General features: G+C 38.7%; 1 protein-coding gene across 1 annotated transcript; it reads right to left on the reverse strand.

The window, feature by feature from the left end:
* Positions 1–12732: 12732 nt before the first annotated feature.
* Positions 12733–13816, reverse strand: LOC141611558 (uncharacterized). Its single transcript, XM_074430127.1, has 2 exons — positions 13482–13816; positions 12733–13178 (listed from the first exon to the last, which is right to left on the reverse strand). Exons 1-2 carry the CDS (start codon positions 13720–13722, stop codon positions 12949–12951), a joined length of 471 nt encoding a protein of 156 aa, XP_074286228.1. The 5' UTR covers positions 13723–13816; the 3' UTR covers positions 12733–12948.
* Between the last annotated feature and the right edge of the window lie 1319 nt (positions 13817–15135).

Below are 15135 nucleotides of genomic sequence, written 5' to 3' on the forward strand. Positions count from 1 at the left end.
ATATATCGTCGGCTATATGCATGCAATGCAACATCCATAGATTAATCCTAACATGTGAGAATTTAAGTAAGTCGGTGAACAATTAATTAGCATACAATTGGGTCAAAGTTGGAATTAAGTTCAATTACATGTGAAAACATACAAGCAATAAAAGGAAATTACAATGATAAAGATTACAATAATTACATTGGATTAGGCGATTTATGTCGAAAATACCTTTAAAACGGATAATTTGAGAAAAGAATAAAAGAATAAATTAACGAACAGATCAGAAGGCGATAATACGATTAATAGTCAATTATACGTAAGCTAAACAAACTAAGTCAAGGCGGAAAGGGAGTTCAGAGGCAGAGCTCAACCTGGAACAGGCGCAGCAGGACTGCGCCCTTTGGAAGAGGCGCAGCAGTTGCTGCGTCTGTTCCAAGGGTGAGTTCTGGCTGTGAAGCCGGAACTGCAAGTCGTTAATATTAATTGTTATTTTTAAGGATTAACTACGATATATGACTCGGATGAAAGTGATTAGCATGTTATTTACATATGAATGAGGTCATGAAAGCGATAAAACATGGATGAGATGGAATTAAACGCATTAATTACACGATTAAAAGATTGATTAACAAACTAATAAACTAATTAAGCTAAACAGGTTACTAATGACGAATATATGATGGATAAACAGATGCAAATATATCAATGACGAATTCCAGAGATTCAATATGGGTAAATCGAACCTCTAAAACCCGACTTTGATTTTAATGACGAAAACCCGCAAATATTGGATTATAAGGGATTTAAGTCGGATTTATGAACTAAACATGTGAATGATGATGAATAATATACATGTGGAATTATTATGATGTTATATCAAAGAATTAGTGAAAACAAACGAAACAAATAAAACAAGACGAATTACAGAGGACGAAGGAAGAAGAAAGGAAGCAGGAACTGCGGCAGCCTCACGAAGAGGCGCAGCAGGTACTGCGCTCCTTCGAAGAGGCGCAGCAGTTGCTGCGTCCTTTCTCGACGGTTAGTCTTCTGGAAATCCGTAAAAAGAGGTTTTAACAAAGGTTTTAGAAATCGGTTTTAACGGTATTTTCGACGTAAATCTTACAATTGATGATGATAAATAAAATACAATAAATAAAAGAGGAATTGACACCCTCAGACTTACATGTTGACGAAACGAGAAGAACTAAGATATCGATTAATGATGCTCGACGCGAATGCAAAGAGAATGCCCTCGTAAGAGGAAAACGATTGATTAATTAAGTTGATTAAGTGTAGTTGGTCAAATTGGTCGGTCATGCAACGGGGAGGCTGGTACTCAGAAGGATCCGAGCTTACGTGGTCGAAAGTTCAAGCACGTAGGCGCCAATAAGTAAGAACAAAGTCTAGAATGCAAAGGGAGAAGAGAAGGGCGGACACTCGCGTGAGAAATATGAGGAGCGAAGGCTCCTATTTATACTAATCACACGGAGGAATTATGGCAAGACTAGGTTACGGAAAGAAAGATCCGGAAATAACCGACTTAGGTTAAACGCGGAAACTTGGAAAAAAAGAAAATCTTGAGGAAAAGGCGCAGCAGAGCTGCGTCCCTTGGAAGAGGCGCAGCACCTGCTGCGTCCTTTGGTGCTGCGCCTCTTCCGAGTAGGTTCCTCTGCGCGTAGAAAACGCGTTTGACAGCCTGTCGTATTTTAGGCATAACTTTCTCTACAAGACTCGGAATAAGGTGATTTCGGTGGCGTTGGAAAGCTAAGAAAGAGATCTAGAACTTTCTATGAAATAGGCCTGACCCAACAAAGTTGTTATCACCTCGAAAAGTGGGCCTAAAGCTCGGGTTGTCAATTAGCTAAATGAAATGCACATTTTGTAATGTAAACTTTTAGTTTAGCCTAATGAAGTGACATGTGACTCAAAATGAGATATAATCTCAACATTTATGACATCCTAACCTTAGGTAGACAAACACATTGCCTTTGACTCGGGATTTGACGATTTTAGGAAATGAAGACGGTTTTTTACTCGGACTCCAAATGTACTCTAATTACTGCCAAAACGACTGTAACGGCGCGTAGATGACAACTAAGAGGTAGACATTAGTGTTTGAGCAATCACTTGACGATAAACTTACGAACTGTCACAAATCGTTCCGCGTACCAAACATGCGGCCCAATCATCACCGGGTGGTTTGCGAGAGGTGTAGAAACGAGGTGTCTACAGAGCCCCCACTTTGACTGAGGCTTGGACAAGGCGAAAGTCAAAGTATAGCCATCAGGTCAATCGAAGATTACAACCTGACGACTATGGCGACGCGAGGCGGATCAAGGGGTCTGAACCAAGGACCTGTCGTCGGGAACATTTTAGAGTCTGTCGACTTCCGGGGAGGGTCGTTTAAAGTCCATTAGACTACGTAAGGAAGCTCGCCAGCCATAAGAAGAAACCATACCTGAGATACCCCTGGGTGAAACGGGACTGAAGACCCTTCGGCAAAACTCTTTGGTCTGAAGATAACTTGGTGTCTGAAGGCATTAGGGGGTCACAATGATCCTGAAGGAATCTCTTAATACTTCTGAAGGCTAACTCTGAAGGATATCTCTCTCTAAAGGGAAGGACTGAAGGGATAATTCTCTGAAGGACTAAAAGGGGACTTAACTGAAAAGGGGTTATCTGAAGGTTACTGAAAGGATAAACATATGAAGGATTATCTTGAAGGGATAAGGCTGAAGGATCTAAAGGGTTATCTGAAGGAAGGATTATCCTGAAAGGTTATCTAAAGGGTTGTCTGAAAGATTAAGGTAAGTTTCTGAAAGATCTGAAGGGTTTATCCTGAAAAGGGCTACCTAAAGAGTTGGGTGTATGAACCTAAAAGGAAAGGAAAGGCTTGTATGGGAACTTAAAGGCTTGTGAACCTAAGAGGATTTGGGATCCTAGGGTTAAGTTTAGAAACTTACTGGGTTACTAATTCTTGTTTTGAACGCATGCACTTAAGCTTTCTGAGGTGTGAGAACTCCAAAAGGATTTATGGGTTTATGAACCTAAGGACGTTTGGTGTGGGTGCTTAAAGGTTTATGAACCTAAAGGAAGCCATTTTGGGATATAAGAATCTAGGGGGTAGGAATCCTAACTTTGGGTTTACGAACCTAAGGAAGGAGGCTTGGGAACTTCTGGAGAACGACACATTTGCTGAACTCCGTGAGGAAACAATAATATTGAGGGTAGCAGGACGTCGGTAGAAACTGCTGGGGAATCTGCTTGCGTCGGTCTCAAGCGAACTCTGGCAAAAACTTGAGGTTGAATCTGCTTGCGTCGGTCTCAAGCGAACTCTTGTTGGGAAATATATTGACGATTAGGAACATCTTGATCGCCATGGAAGAAATCTTGAGTGAGCAATACTGCTGCGCTGGGGACAAATATTTTGACGACTAGGAACATCTTGATCGTCATGGAAGAAATCTTGAGTGAGCAATACTGCAAAATACTGCTGCGCTGGGGAGAATGAAGACTTGGGTGAAGTCCCCAGTCGGAGCGAGCACTGCTTCTGATACTTACCTGCATGGTTAGTAGCCACACAAGAATGCAATCTAATATGCAAATAGAACATAAACACATATGCACGTAAGCAATTATCACATGGACCTCGAATGAGGAAACACTTAGGTTTTGCAAAAGTTGTTTCTTTTTAAAAGTCGTTTAAAACTTGTTCAAAGAAGTTTGTCGTTTGTAATGCGTTATGCATATTCAATGGGCTTTAGACATAGGGCTTGACATGACACAGACCTTATATGGACGCAAAATATAGACTTAGGTTTGACGCGACACAGGGATGACTTTGACAGACTTCGTTTAAGTATGCGCAACCCCTAGCCAAGTGTGGGTGACAACGCATATCGGTTCCAAAGGTAGAATAATTGCAAGGATGATGAAGGCATATTAAAGGCAAGGCATGAGCCATGGATCATCTGTCTACTAGGACATCTTTTGCTGCCACTTGCTGTAAAAGAGACCCCTCTTGAGGCACGATAACTTGGAGAATCGATCTAAGACCTTATCATCGCTTGGATCGAGCACTAGCTAGACTTAGAGGAATAAAGGAAGGGTGGCATCTCGGAAGAGAAGCCCCCAGGATGAGAAGATGACTCTGGAATTTTGGTAAAAGAGAGACTGGGCGACAATAAGAAGCCCCCAGTGTAGAGGTGTTGGTTGTAGAAGGGATGTTAATTGAGGTTGGATGGTTGAAAATAGAGGTTGAAAGTTGATAATTGAGGTTGGAAGTTGGAAGTGGGGATGGTTGTGTCCTTGAGGACTGCCTACGTATTCACGTGAAGTGAAATCAAACCAGATCGTAGTTCTGAGGTTTGGTTAATTTTGTTTGGGTGTTGTGGTTGTATCCTTCTTGTGTAAGAAAGGACTGCCTACGTATTCACGTGAAGTGAAATCAAACCAGATCGTAGTTCAGGTGTGTGCCTAAGCTATGTTGTTAGGACCTTAAAGTGCAGGGGTCACAAGGGTAATATTCCTCTGGTGACTCGAAGAACTGATTTGAGATAACTCCCTCTGATCATAGACCAAAGAGGTAAAAATTTCCTTGTCATGTGAGCACACTTAGTGGACCCTAAGGATGAATATGGGTATGTCCCGTTCCGGTAGCAAAGTATTTGAAGACTCCGTGTCTGGGTCAAGGTGAAACTGGATTGGATATTTGGAATGTGGAGCTCGGACATAAGAGTCTTTGATGAACAAATCTCTGGAGCTTGATTTTGTGAAGTTATGGCTTGATGGGGTTACGGCTTGTAATGTGGCTTGGAAATGGGGTCTCTTGGCTTGATGTAGCCCGAGCACATATAGGTAAGTTAAAATGACGTGGGATCAAGCTTCCATGTCTTGGCCCTAAAGGATGGGTATGTTTGACGAGCTTGTGAGGATTCTCAAAATTCCTAACTATCTCCCTGTAACGGTCTCGAGAAGGACTTAGGGTGTGTGAAATGTGAAAGGCTAAGTAAGGGTGCTAGTTGACCATCTTCATCGATGTCTTGATTCTATATAGACTTCAACATTATTCCGCTTAGCATTTGATTTCAGGCTTGTTCTTGATTTAGACTCGGATTCTTGGTCTAGAATATATCTCGGCTTTTGCTCAGATTTTGGATCAGGTTTTGAAGGATAACTTTGACTTTCGATATTGACTTGCTTGATCGAGCCTTGTTCTTATGACTCTTTTTGTCTTGGATTACGCACATAACTGCGGCCTTAGATATTGATCTTGGGTTCTCTTGATTGAGCCTTTGTCTTTGATCACGGCTCGTATCGTCTTGGATTTGCTTGTTACCATGGATTTGGGTCACACTAGCACCTTTGGGTGTGAAATGGGTTGGTCTTTAGTAACACGGGTTGTTTATTGTGGGGAATGGGCTTGCCTTCCGTCATGGATCGTTAACAAGGGAGACGGTCTGGATTCGTCCTAGAATCTCTAGAGATAGGCTCGTCCTAAACTAGGGTTATATTGTAGTTTCTATTGCCAGACATGGAATAGGTAAGGAAAGAACACGGAGTTTCAGGTCCTCTACAACTTAGAATGGAACATCATATAAGTGCACTCACATTGACTGTCATGTGTTGTTGTTGTTTGTTTTAAAAAATGTCTCAAACCAATTCTTGTTGTCACAGGAAAAGGGTGGAGGAAGAGATATGATAGAATATGTGGATGAAATAGTGTGTTGTTATTGAAATGAATAATAAATGTATTTAACATAGATATAAGAAGACACGTGACTCATGGGACAGCCCCCAGGTTGTCACTAGGAATGAAAATGGACACGAAGAAAGACACTAGAACAAATATGAGATGGAAAGCCTAAGACTCGGACTCAGACTCGGACTTTGACGCGATCTTAGACCTAGACTCGTAATCATCGGCCCACGTTTGAACATTTTCTCTTCCAGCAACTGGCTTCGACATTCGGCTTTGAGCATTCACCCATTTGAGCACCTCGTCCTCATTATTGGGAACACTGAAAGGATAATAGTCAAGAAGAGTTTCTTGATACTTGGTATATCCATGAGGATTGCCTAAGTTACCTTGTGGGCTAAAGTTTGAGAGGGACAATTTCCCGTCTTCTATCATATCCTGAATGACATTTTTTAATTTGTAACATTTCTCTGTATCATGCCCTTTGCCTCTATGGTATTCGCAGTATGAGTTCTCGTCCCAGAACTTGGATTTCCTTTCTGGTTCGGGTGTAGGTCCTATAGGCTTCAACATTCGTTGTTCCATGAGTCTCTGAAAGGCATCGGCGTATCTAATACCAATGTTGGTAAATTTCCTAGGAGATTTCTTTGACGAAGGATCCATGAGGATGCCTTTATTAATTTTGATTCCTGGATGAGAAGAAATAAGAATAGGTTGCCCACTCGTTGCTTTAGGATTATTAAGTTGAGGGTTTGTCTGGACACTCTTCATTTCGAGAGGTTGGGCATCAAGCTTCTTACCCATTTCAGCAAACTGTTTCTCCATGTTGGAAAGTCGGAAGTTTAGATTATCAATGGCTCCCTCTATTTTGGAAAATTTGCTGTCAAAGGCCATGGAAAGCATGAGCATTCCATTTTGGATATCTTCGCCTTCGAGGACATTGATTTCTTCATCATCATGATGATTGAGGAGATGAGAATAATCTAGAGATGGTTCTTCGTCATGCTTAATGATATTAGGCCCAAGAGGGTCGGTCTTCTTGGATTTCTTGACGGAAGGTGGCACAGGAAGCTTGCGATCCTCGATCATATCCTGAATAATATGCTTTAGACAAAAGCATTCCTCCGTATCGTGTCCCCTACCTTGATGGTACTGACAATATGAATCGCCCTTCAATCTAGGGAATATCTTTTCAGGGTCTGGAGTTGGACCGATTGGATGAAGTTTTCCTTGGGAAACCAGTCTTCGTAGAGCTACTTCATATGTGGTTCCGAGGTCAACGAATTCCCTATAAGCTCGTCCCGGCCTTCTGGGTGGAGTTTGCAAGAGGTTAACTCCCTTGTCTTCATTGGCCTTCTTAGATGGGTTAGTTGTGTTGAAGCTATGCCCTGGCCTTGGGGTATGAGAAGATGGTAAAGGTTTCATCATGCCTATTTTGTTTTCCATATTGATGACACGAGCGCTCAAGTCTTCGATGATGGCCTGAAGCTTAAGGACTGCAGTACTTAGTCCCTCGACGACGACAGATAAACGTTCTTGAACACTTTCATTGGAAATTGCGGAATTCCTACCGAGAAGAAAATGATGCGCATTACAACTTGATTTGACATGGGATCACACATACTAGAGCAACAAACAAAGGATACACGACGAGACGAGATGGCTAGACTCTTGACTTGTGAATCCAGGAAATGTCGTGAGTGACTTCTCGTGTTTGGATTCACGATGTTTGACCTTTAATTTTAGACTCGAGTGTTGACTTGGACGGGGTGATCCTTATATGATTGACCTTATTGACGGGATTGATGACACATGTTGATTCTGGACTTGAGGTTTGCTTATAGGTGTTAAGAAGACCGCTGTAGCTTAGACTCTAATATGAGGCCCATTGAGACTCGTGTGTTGAGCCTCGAAACGTGTGACTCGATGTGTCGAAAATGCTTAGATCCTAACTGAATTGGGGTAGGGAGTCCAAAATAATGGCGTGACGCCTTAGGACTTGACTTGAACGTTGAAAAGACCCAAAATGTAAAGGAAGACAAGTTCATGACTCGACGGAGTTCCGACTAGGACATAGTCGGTTTGAACTTTGACTCTAACTTAGCCCAATTGAATTTACATATTTACATTTACAAGGTTTGAAAAATATTTTGAATAAAACGTTTTTTTTTTTTTTGGATTTTTTTTATTGTTTTTTTTTTTAAAAAAAAAAACGTTTTTGGTTTTTTTTTTTTTGGTTTTTTGAAATGGGTTTGAGGCCCGAAATTTGACTCGATAAACGGACAGAATTTTGACTGGGTTTTGCACTATTTTGAAAATATTTATATTTTGAAAAGGATTTTATTTTACAAAATTTCGTCATGGTTTCGTTTACAAAATGGTGATCACGTATTTATACAAACATATATACATGCATTATAATGGTATGCTGAGTGCATTAAAGAGGGATTTGGTTTAAAAGGTGGGTTGCCATACCGAACCATCAAACCCGAAGTCTGTGGAGAGGCTCGTACCAAACAAGAGTAAGGCCGATTCCTAGTCCATTTCCTCAAGTAGTGAAGGCCCTTAATACAAACAAGAGTAAGCATCATGGTACGGATGACGTCAATCGCTATCCATCCTTAGGCCCAAATAAGAATTAGGACCGTTTAGACGGGACGATTGGTCGAATGGGTTGGGTTGGGCCTAGGAAAGCCAAATAAACGATCTAGGAAGACCGAGTTATGAAAACCGACAATTGTCTTGTACAAACTATTCCCTAACCTTGTTCAAGTTTCACCCTTTTGGCTACACGTAAGTGTATTATCCCCAGCGGAGTCGCCAAACTGTGGACAGCGGGCCGCCCACGGGGGCGCTTGGTGAAGGTCGAAACAAGCGTTTGCATTTTGTATGGAGTCGCCACCAATTTTTATGGGAAATTGGAACCGTTCGAATACCTCGTGTCATGTCAAGACACAAAGTAGTGACATGAACACTAATCAATCGTTACCCTTAGCATTCTATGTCTAGAATGACTCTCGTGGATGCCAATGAACACGGGTGCTCACGGAGATCTGGAGTAAGGGGTGAGGGTACGTATTAGGAAGCTCTTTTGATCGAACACCTAATCCCGCCCGCCTCGGTAGCGGCCTCTACTAATGATTAGGGAAGTTATTCGTACTTGATATATCGTCGACTATATGCATGCAATGCAACATCCATAGATTAATCCTAACATGTGAGAATTTAAGTAAGTCGGTGAACAATTAATTAGCATACAATTGGGTCAAAGTTGGAATTAAGTTCAATTACATGTGAAAACATATAAGCAATAAAAGGAAATTACAATGATAAAGATTACAATAATTACATTGGATTAGGCGATTTATGTCGAAAATACCTTTAAAACGGATAATTTGAGAAAAGAATAAAAGAATAAATTAACGAACAGATCAGAAGGCGATAATACGATTAATAGTCAATTATACGTAAGCTAAACAAACTAAGTCAAGGCGGAAAGGGAGTTCAGAGGCAGAGCTCAACCTGGAACAGGCGCAGCAGGACTGCGCCCTTTGGAAGAGGCGCAGCAGTTGCTGCGTCTGTTCCAAGGGTGAGTTCTGGCTGTGAAGCCGGAACTGCAAGTCGTTAATATTAATTGTTATTTTTAAGGATTAACTACGATATATGACTCGGATGAAAGTGATTAGCATGTTATTTACATATGAATGAGGTCATGAAAGCGATAAAACATGGATGAGATGGAATTAAACGCATTAATTACATGATTAAAAGATTGATTAACAAATTAATAAACTAATTAAGCTAAACAGGTTACTAATGACGAATATATGATGGATAAACAGATGCAAATATATCAATGACGAATTCCAGAGATTCAATATGGGTAAATCGAACCTCTAAAACCCGAATTTGATTTTAATGACGAAAACCCGCAAATATTGGATTATAAGGGATTTAAGTCGGATTTATGAACTAAACATGTGAATGATGATGAATAATATACATGTGGAATTATTATGATGTTATGTCAAAGAATTAGTGAAAACAAACGAAACAAATAAAACAAGACGAATTACAGAGATTTAAGAAGAAGAAGAAAGGAAGCGAGAATCGCGCGGCCCTCACGAAGAGGCGCAGCAGTGCTGCGCTCCTTCGAAGAGGCGCAGCAGTTGCTGCGTCCTTTCTCGACGGTTAGTCTTCTGGAAATCCGTAAAAAGAGGTTTTAACAAAGGTTTTAGAAATCGGTTTTAACGGTATTTTCGACGTAAATCTTACAATTGATGATGATAAATAAAATACAATAAATAAAAGAGGAATTGACACCCTCAGACTTACATGTTGACGAAACGAGAAGAACTAAGATATCGATTAGTGATGCTCGACGCGAATGCAAAGAGAATGCCCTCGTAAGAGGAAAACGATTGATTAATTAAGTTGATTAAGTGTAGTTGGTCAAATTGGTCGGTCATGCAACGGGGAGGCTGGTACTCAGAAGGATCCGAGCTTACGTGGTCGAAAGTTCAAGCACGTAGGCGCCAATAAGTAAGAACAAAGTCTAGAATGCAAAGGGAGAAGAGAAGGGCGGACACTCGCGTGAGAAATATGAGGAGCGAAGGCTCCTATTTATACTAATCACACGGAGGAATTATGGCAAGACTAGGTTACGGAAAGAAAGATCCGGAAATAACCGACTTAGGTTAAACGCGGAAACTTGGAAAAAAAGAAAACCTTGAGGAAAAGGCGTAGCAGAGCTGCGTCCCTTGGAAGAGGCGCAGCACCTGCTGCGTCCTTTGGTGCTGCGCCTCTTCCGGGTAGGTTCCTCTGCGCGTAGAAAACGCGTTTGACAGCCTGTCGTATTTTAGGCATAACTTTCTCTACAAGACTCGGAATAAGGTGATTTCGGTGGCGTTGGAAAGCTAAGAAAGAGATCTAGAACTTTCTATGAAATAGGCCTGACCCAACAAAGTTGTTATCACCTCGAAAAGTGGGCCTAAAGCTCGGGTTGTCAATTAGCTAAATGAAATGCACATTTTGTAATGTAAACTTTTAGTTTAGCCTAATGAAGTGACATGTGACTCAAAATGAGATATAATCTCAACATTTATGACATCCTAACCTTAGGTAGACAAACACATTGCCTTTGACTCGGGATTTGACGATTTTAGGAAATGAAGACGGTTTTTTACTCGGACTCCAAATGTACTCTAATTACTGCCAAAACGACTGTAACGGCGCGTAGATGACAACTAAGAGGTAGACATTAGTGTTTGAGCAATCACTTGACGATAAACTTACGAACTGTCACAAATCGTTCCGCGTACCAAACATGCGGCCCAATCATCACCGGGTGGTTTGCGAGAGGTGTAGAAACGAGGTGTCTACAGAAAGTTAAGCTAGTATGATTGTTGCTTACCATTGGAGATGCTCTTAGAGCAAGTCCAATGGTAGGCTATTTGATACTAGCTTGATAAATCCACATCACATTTTAAGCCATAACAACTTTAAGCTACTATATTACTCCAATGGTTTAGCTAGCTTTCATAAATTTTATTTAATTAATTAAATAATGTAACTAATTTTCTTATTGGTTGATTTTAAGTTGTGGGCCACTTTAAGCTACTAGCTTCATGAGGCTAGTTGCTTAAATCAAGCCACTCAACATGGTTATCTCCAATGGTTTACTCACTAGCTTGCAATTTTATAAAATTGCAAGCAAGTCTTTATGCTAAACCATTGGACTTGCTCTTAGAAGATTTAAATTCCCTCTCTCCTTATTTCACTATTAATTCTCCCACCACCCACTCCTAATATTTATTAATTACAACTATCATATGAACAATTATGATATTATATGATAATTAATAAATATAATCTAACTATAATATTTCTCTTGCTCTTTTTATTAATCTAACTATAATACTAAAATCATGTTATATTCATTAAAAATATATACACCTCATTGTTAATTTATATATTAGATTAATTCAATTCTTTTTATAAAAATGTACTTATATAACATATACTCATATTTTGCTTGCACTAAATTAAACCCGTTAATAAGTGGATTTATTTACGATACCTTTTTTTTACCAATCTGTCACTTGCACTTTACTTTGTTTACCAATTTGTCGAATGTGTTGTTTTTTTACCTATATGTCACATACTTGCCACTTCTTTTCACCAATATGGTCGTTTGGTCTATTAGTAAACCTCTAGGTATCATTGTCTATTTTTATGGGCAAATTCTTATTTCAGACGGCATATTTCCCGTCTGAAATAAAACGAACCAAATGTAGTCATTTTAGGATAAAATGTTACTATTTTCTAATAAAATGTTACCATTATTTTCAGGGTAAAAATGACAACTTTAGTTATTACATTTTGTCATTAAATGGTTACATTCTATACAGAAATGGTGTCATTTGATCCGTCTTATTTTAGACCGTCTGAAACAAGACTTATTGATTTTTATGTGAAAATGGTACCCTGAATATTATGTAGTTTGTGATAAAAATTCCATTCCATTGAATCAGATTCTATAATCTTGTACACAATGCAATTAGGCCGGTGACATAGGTGATGTTTAATTTTTTATCACTTACTCCTATCATGTACTGCTTGTTGACTTCTTGTCAATACTATCTGTTACTCTCCAATCCATACAATATTTAAGAAATAGGATTAGAAATATTAATACTCCCTCCATTCAACTCCACTTTGCATGTTTCTCTTTTGCACACTATTCACAAGCGGACATTCAACTTCAATTTTCTCTCGATACATAAGTTAAAATATATTCATGTGAGATCTTATTTGATTCGTCTTTAAGAGTACTTTAAAAATATCTAACTTTTATAATTTTTGCAAATACGTAGCTAAAGATATTTACCGCGTAAAAGTCGCGTTGACAAACGTGATAAAGCAAACAGTAAAGTGGAGTTGAATGGAGGGAGTAATTCTCAGTATAATCAACAAACGTATATATAGAAATGAAATGTATAGAAATAGTATTCATATTTATAATATTGACTACTAAAATCTTTGAATTGCATGAAATAGTTTCAATTAATTCTCAATATTCATAATTTAAGTTGTAACAATAGAAAAGGACATCAAATACAAGCATTTCCAAACTCGATACAAATACATAATGTGGATTTATATAGTCGCTCAGTAGTTGAGCGTGTTTTGGTAACCCTGATGCAGCCCTAAGAAGTGAGCTAATAAAGCTCTTATACATGGTAAACATCGAGTTTTGAAGGCTAATTAAGCTGAGCATTTCCAAACTCGATATGGCCGCCTTCTTGCATATCACCATCATTAGTATTACCACCAGCATTGAAGACAAATCGACCATTTTTAGGGAGATTGATGGGTAAACCAGCTCCATTAACACTATTTCCTACTTTTATATGCCCTGCTTTTTGTTGCCCTTTTTTGTTCACGTTGTTTCCTGCATTAAACTCCCATGCTGCTTCTTCTTCTTTCTCTTCTGCATCAATTTTACTAACATCAGTTTCTCAAAGTCTTAATTTATACTCCTATAATCGGAACTTCCAAATTACGTCCCACATCAAAAACGATCTGCAATTGTAAATTACTTCCTCTGTTCATTTTTTTCATTTGATCTTTCTCTATTTCTTCACAGGTACTCTAGGATGTTTTTATGTTCCGAAACCTTAACTTTGATTTATATCATATATGGAGTAAAAGTTATGAAACTAATGTTTTTGGCCTTTGACTGAAATAAAATAAACCGAGAAGAAAAAGAAAGTGCAAATAGTTGGTTAATTACCTTCCTGAGCAGCATAAGGATAGGCAGTAGGAGGTTGAACGACGGGTGGATAGTTATTGTAACCATACCCACCAGTTCCAGTCGGATATCCAACCGGAACTAACGATTGTGATGTTGGAGGTGGTGGAAATGAAGGAGCATGAGGTTGTTGTTGGTTATAGCTTTGATGATCTCCGCCATGATGAACTGTTGAGTCCGAAAGGCCTCGAGATTTACAGAAAAATCTTAATGGATTTTTCATGCTCTTGATCTTAGACTATGATCTTACTTATGTTGTAGTAATACACTGCTAGCACTAAAATGGTAGCTTGATATATATAGAGAGAAATGCACATAATGGAAGACTAGCTAGAAGAATTAAAGTAGGTATTCTCTTTACTTTGTTACAAATTGATGGATTTTGATGGTTTATTCCACATATCTTCATCACTTCATACACGGTGAGAATTAGTCTAAAACGGAATCAAGTCCTTTCTCCATCGCCTTTTAGAAAGAACAAATTCTTGCAAACATGATAGGATTCTTATCGATCTTTTTTATAAGAAAGCAATACCATCACACACCACACTATGTAAAGAGGAGGACAATCAGTCCAAGTCTCAAGTTCGTCCAAGTCTCAAGCTAGTCCAAGTACAAGCAACTTGCACACTCAAGGAGGAGCACCTAAGACCATCCCCAGGCAAAGGTCACGCTAATTAGGTCACGACCTGATTTTACTCTTAATCTCACCGTATTAACCTTGACCCATTTTCACCCTCCCAAGCAGAAGGTCGCGACCTAGGTCATCAACTCAATCATTATCCACTTTACAACACTACCAATCATTTTCCACATTCTCTACCCCATTTTTCTCTCTCTTACTTTTACAATTATTTATCCTAACATTTTATAAATATATTATTTATTTATTATTTATAAATATATTATTTATCTATTATTGTAAATATCATTTTCCACATGATTTATCCTAACACTTTACGGAAAAAAAAATATTAAATAACGTTATAATTTTGAAAAGTGATTAGACGATTTCATTAACAATTCGGAAAATTCATATGATATCCCTAAACTTTACCACTTTGCATATGGTACCCAATATTTTAAGTTTGTGAACATAATACCCCCAATGTTTGATTTTTATGCAGAACATGTCATTTTTGTCGCTATAAAAAAATTCAAATGAGCATAACTCCTAGACCGGAATTCAGATTCGGCAAAATCTTTTTTTTCTAAAGCCCATAATATACGATTTGAGAAAAAAAATTGTCGACCGACATTTTATATGGTTTTTTCTTATCGAAAATCTCAAATCAACCATATCTTCGATTTTAAATTTTCGAATGACCATTTTCGTTTTATCAATCTGTAGATCTCGAAGAGGTCATCAATTTGGAAAAAAAAAAATTAGTCAATTCCGATTTCTGGTTTATGATTTATGCCCAATTGAAAATTTTAAGAACGATAAAAAGGGCATGTTATGCTTGAAAATCAAATCTCAAGGATATCACGTGCACAAACTTAAAAAGTTGGGTACCACATGAAAAATGACAAAGTTCGAGGGCACCACGTGAATTTTCCGTTAACAATTAAAATCCAAATGCTATATTTTGATCTAACGGTTATATTTTGATCTAACGGTTATAATTAAAATCCA

This window comes from Silene latifolia, chromosome 11, assembly GCF_048544455.1.
Source record: "Silene latifolia isolate original U9 population chromosome 11, ASM4854445v1, whole genome shotgun sequence".
In the NCBI taxonomy this organism is placed as follows: Eukaryota; Viridiplantae; Streptophyta; class Magnoliopsida; order Caryophyllales; family Caryophyllaceae; genus Silene; species Silene latifolia.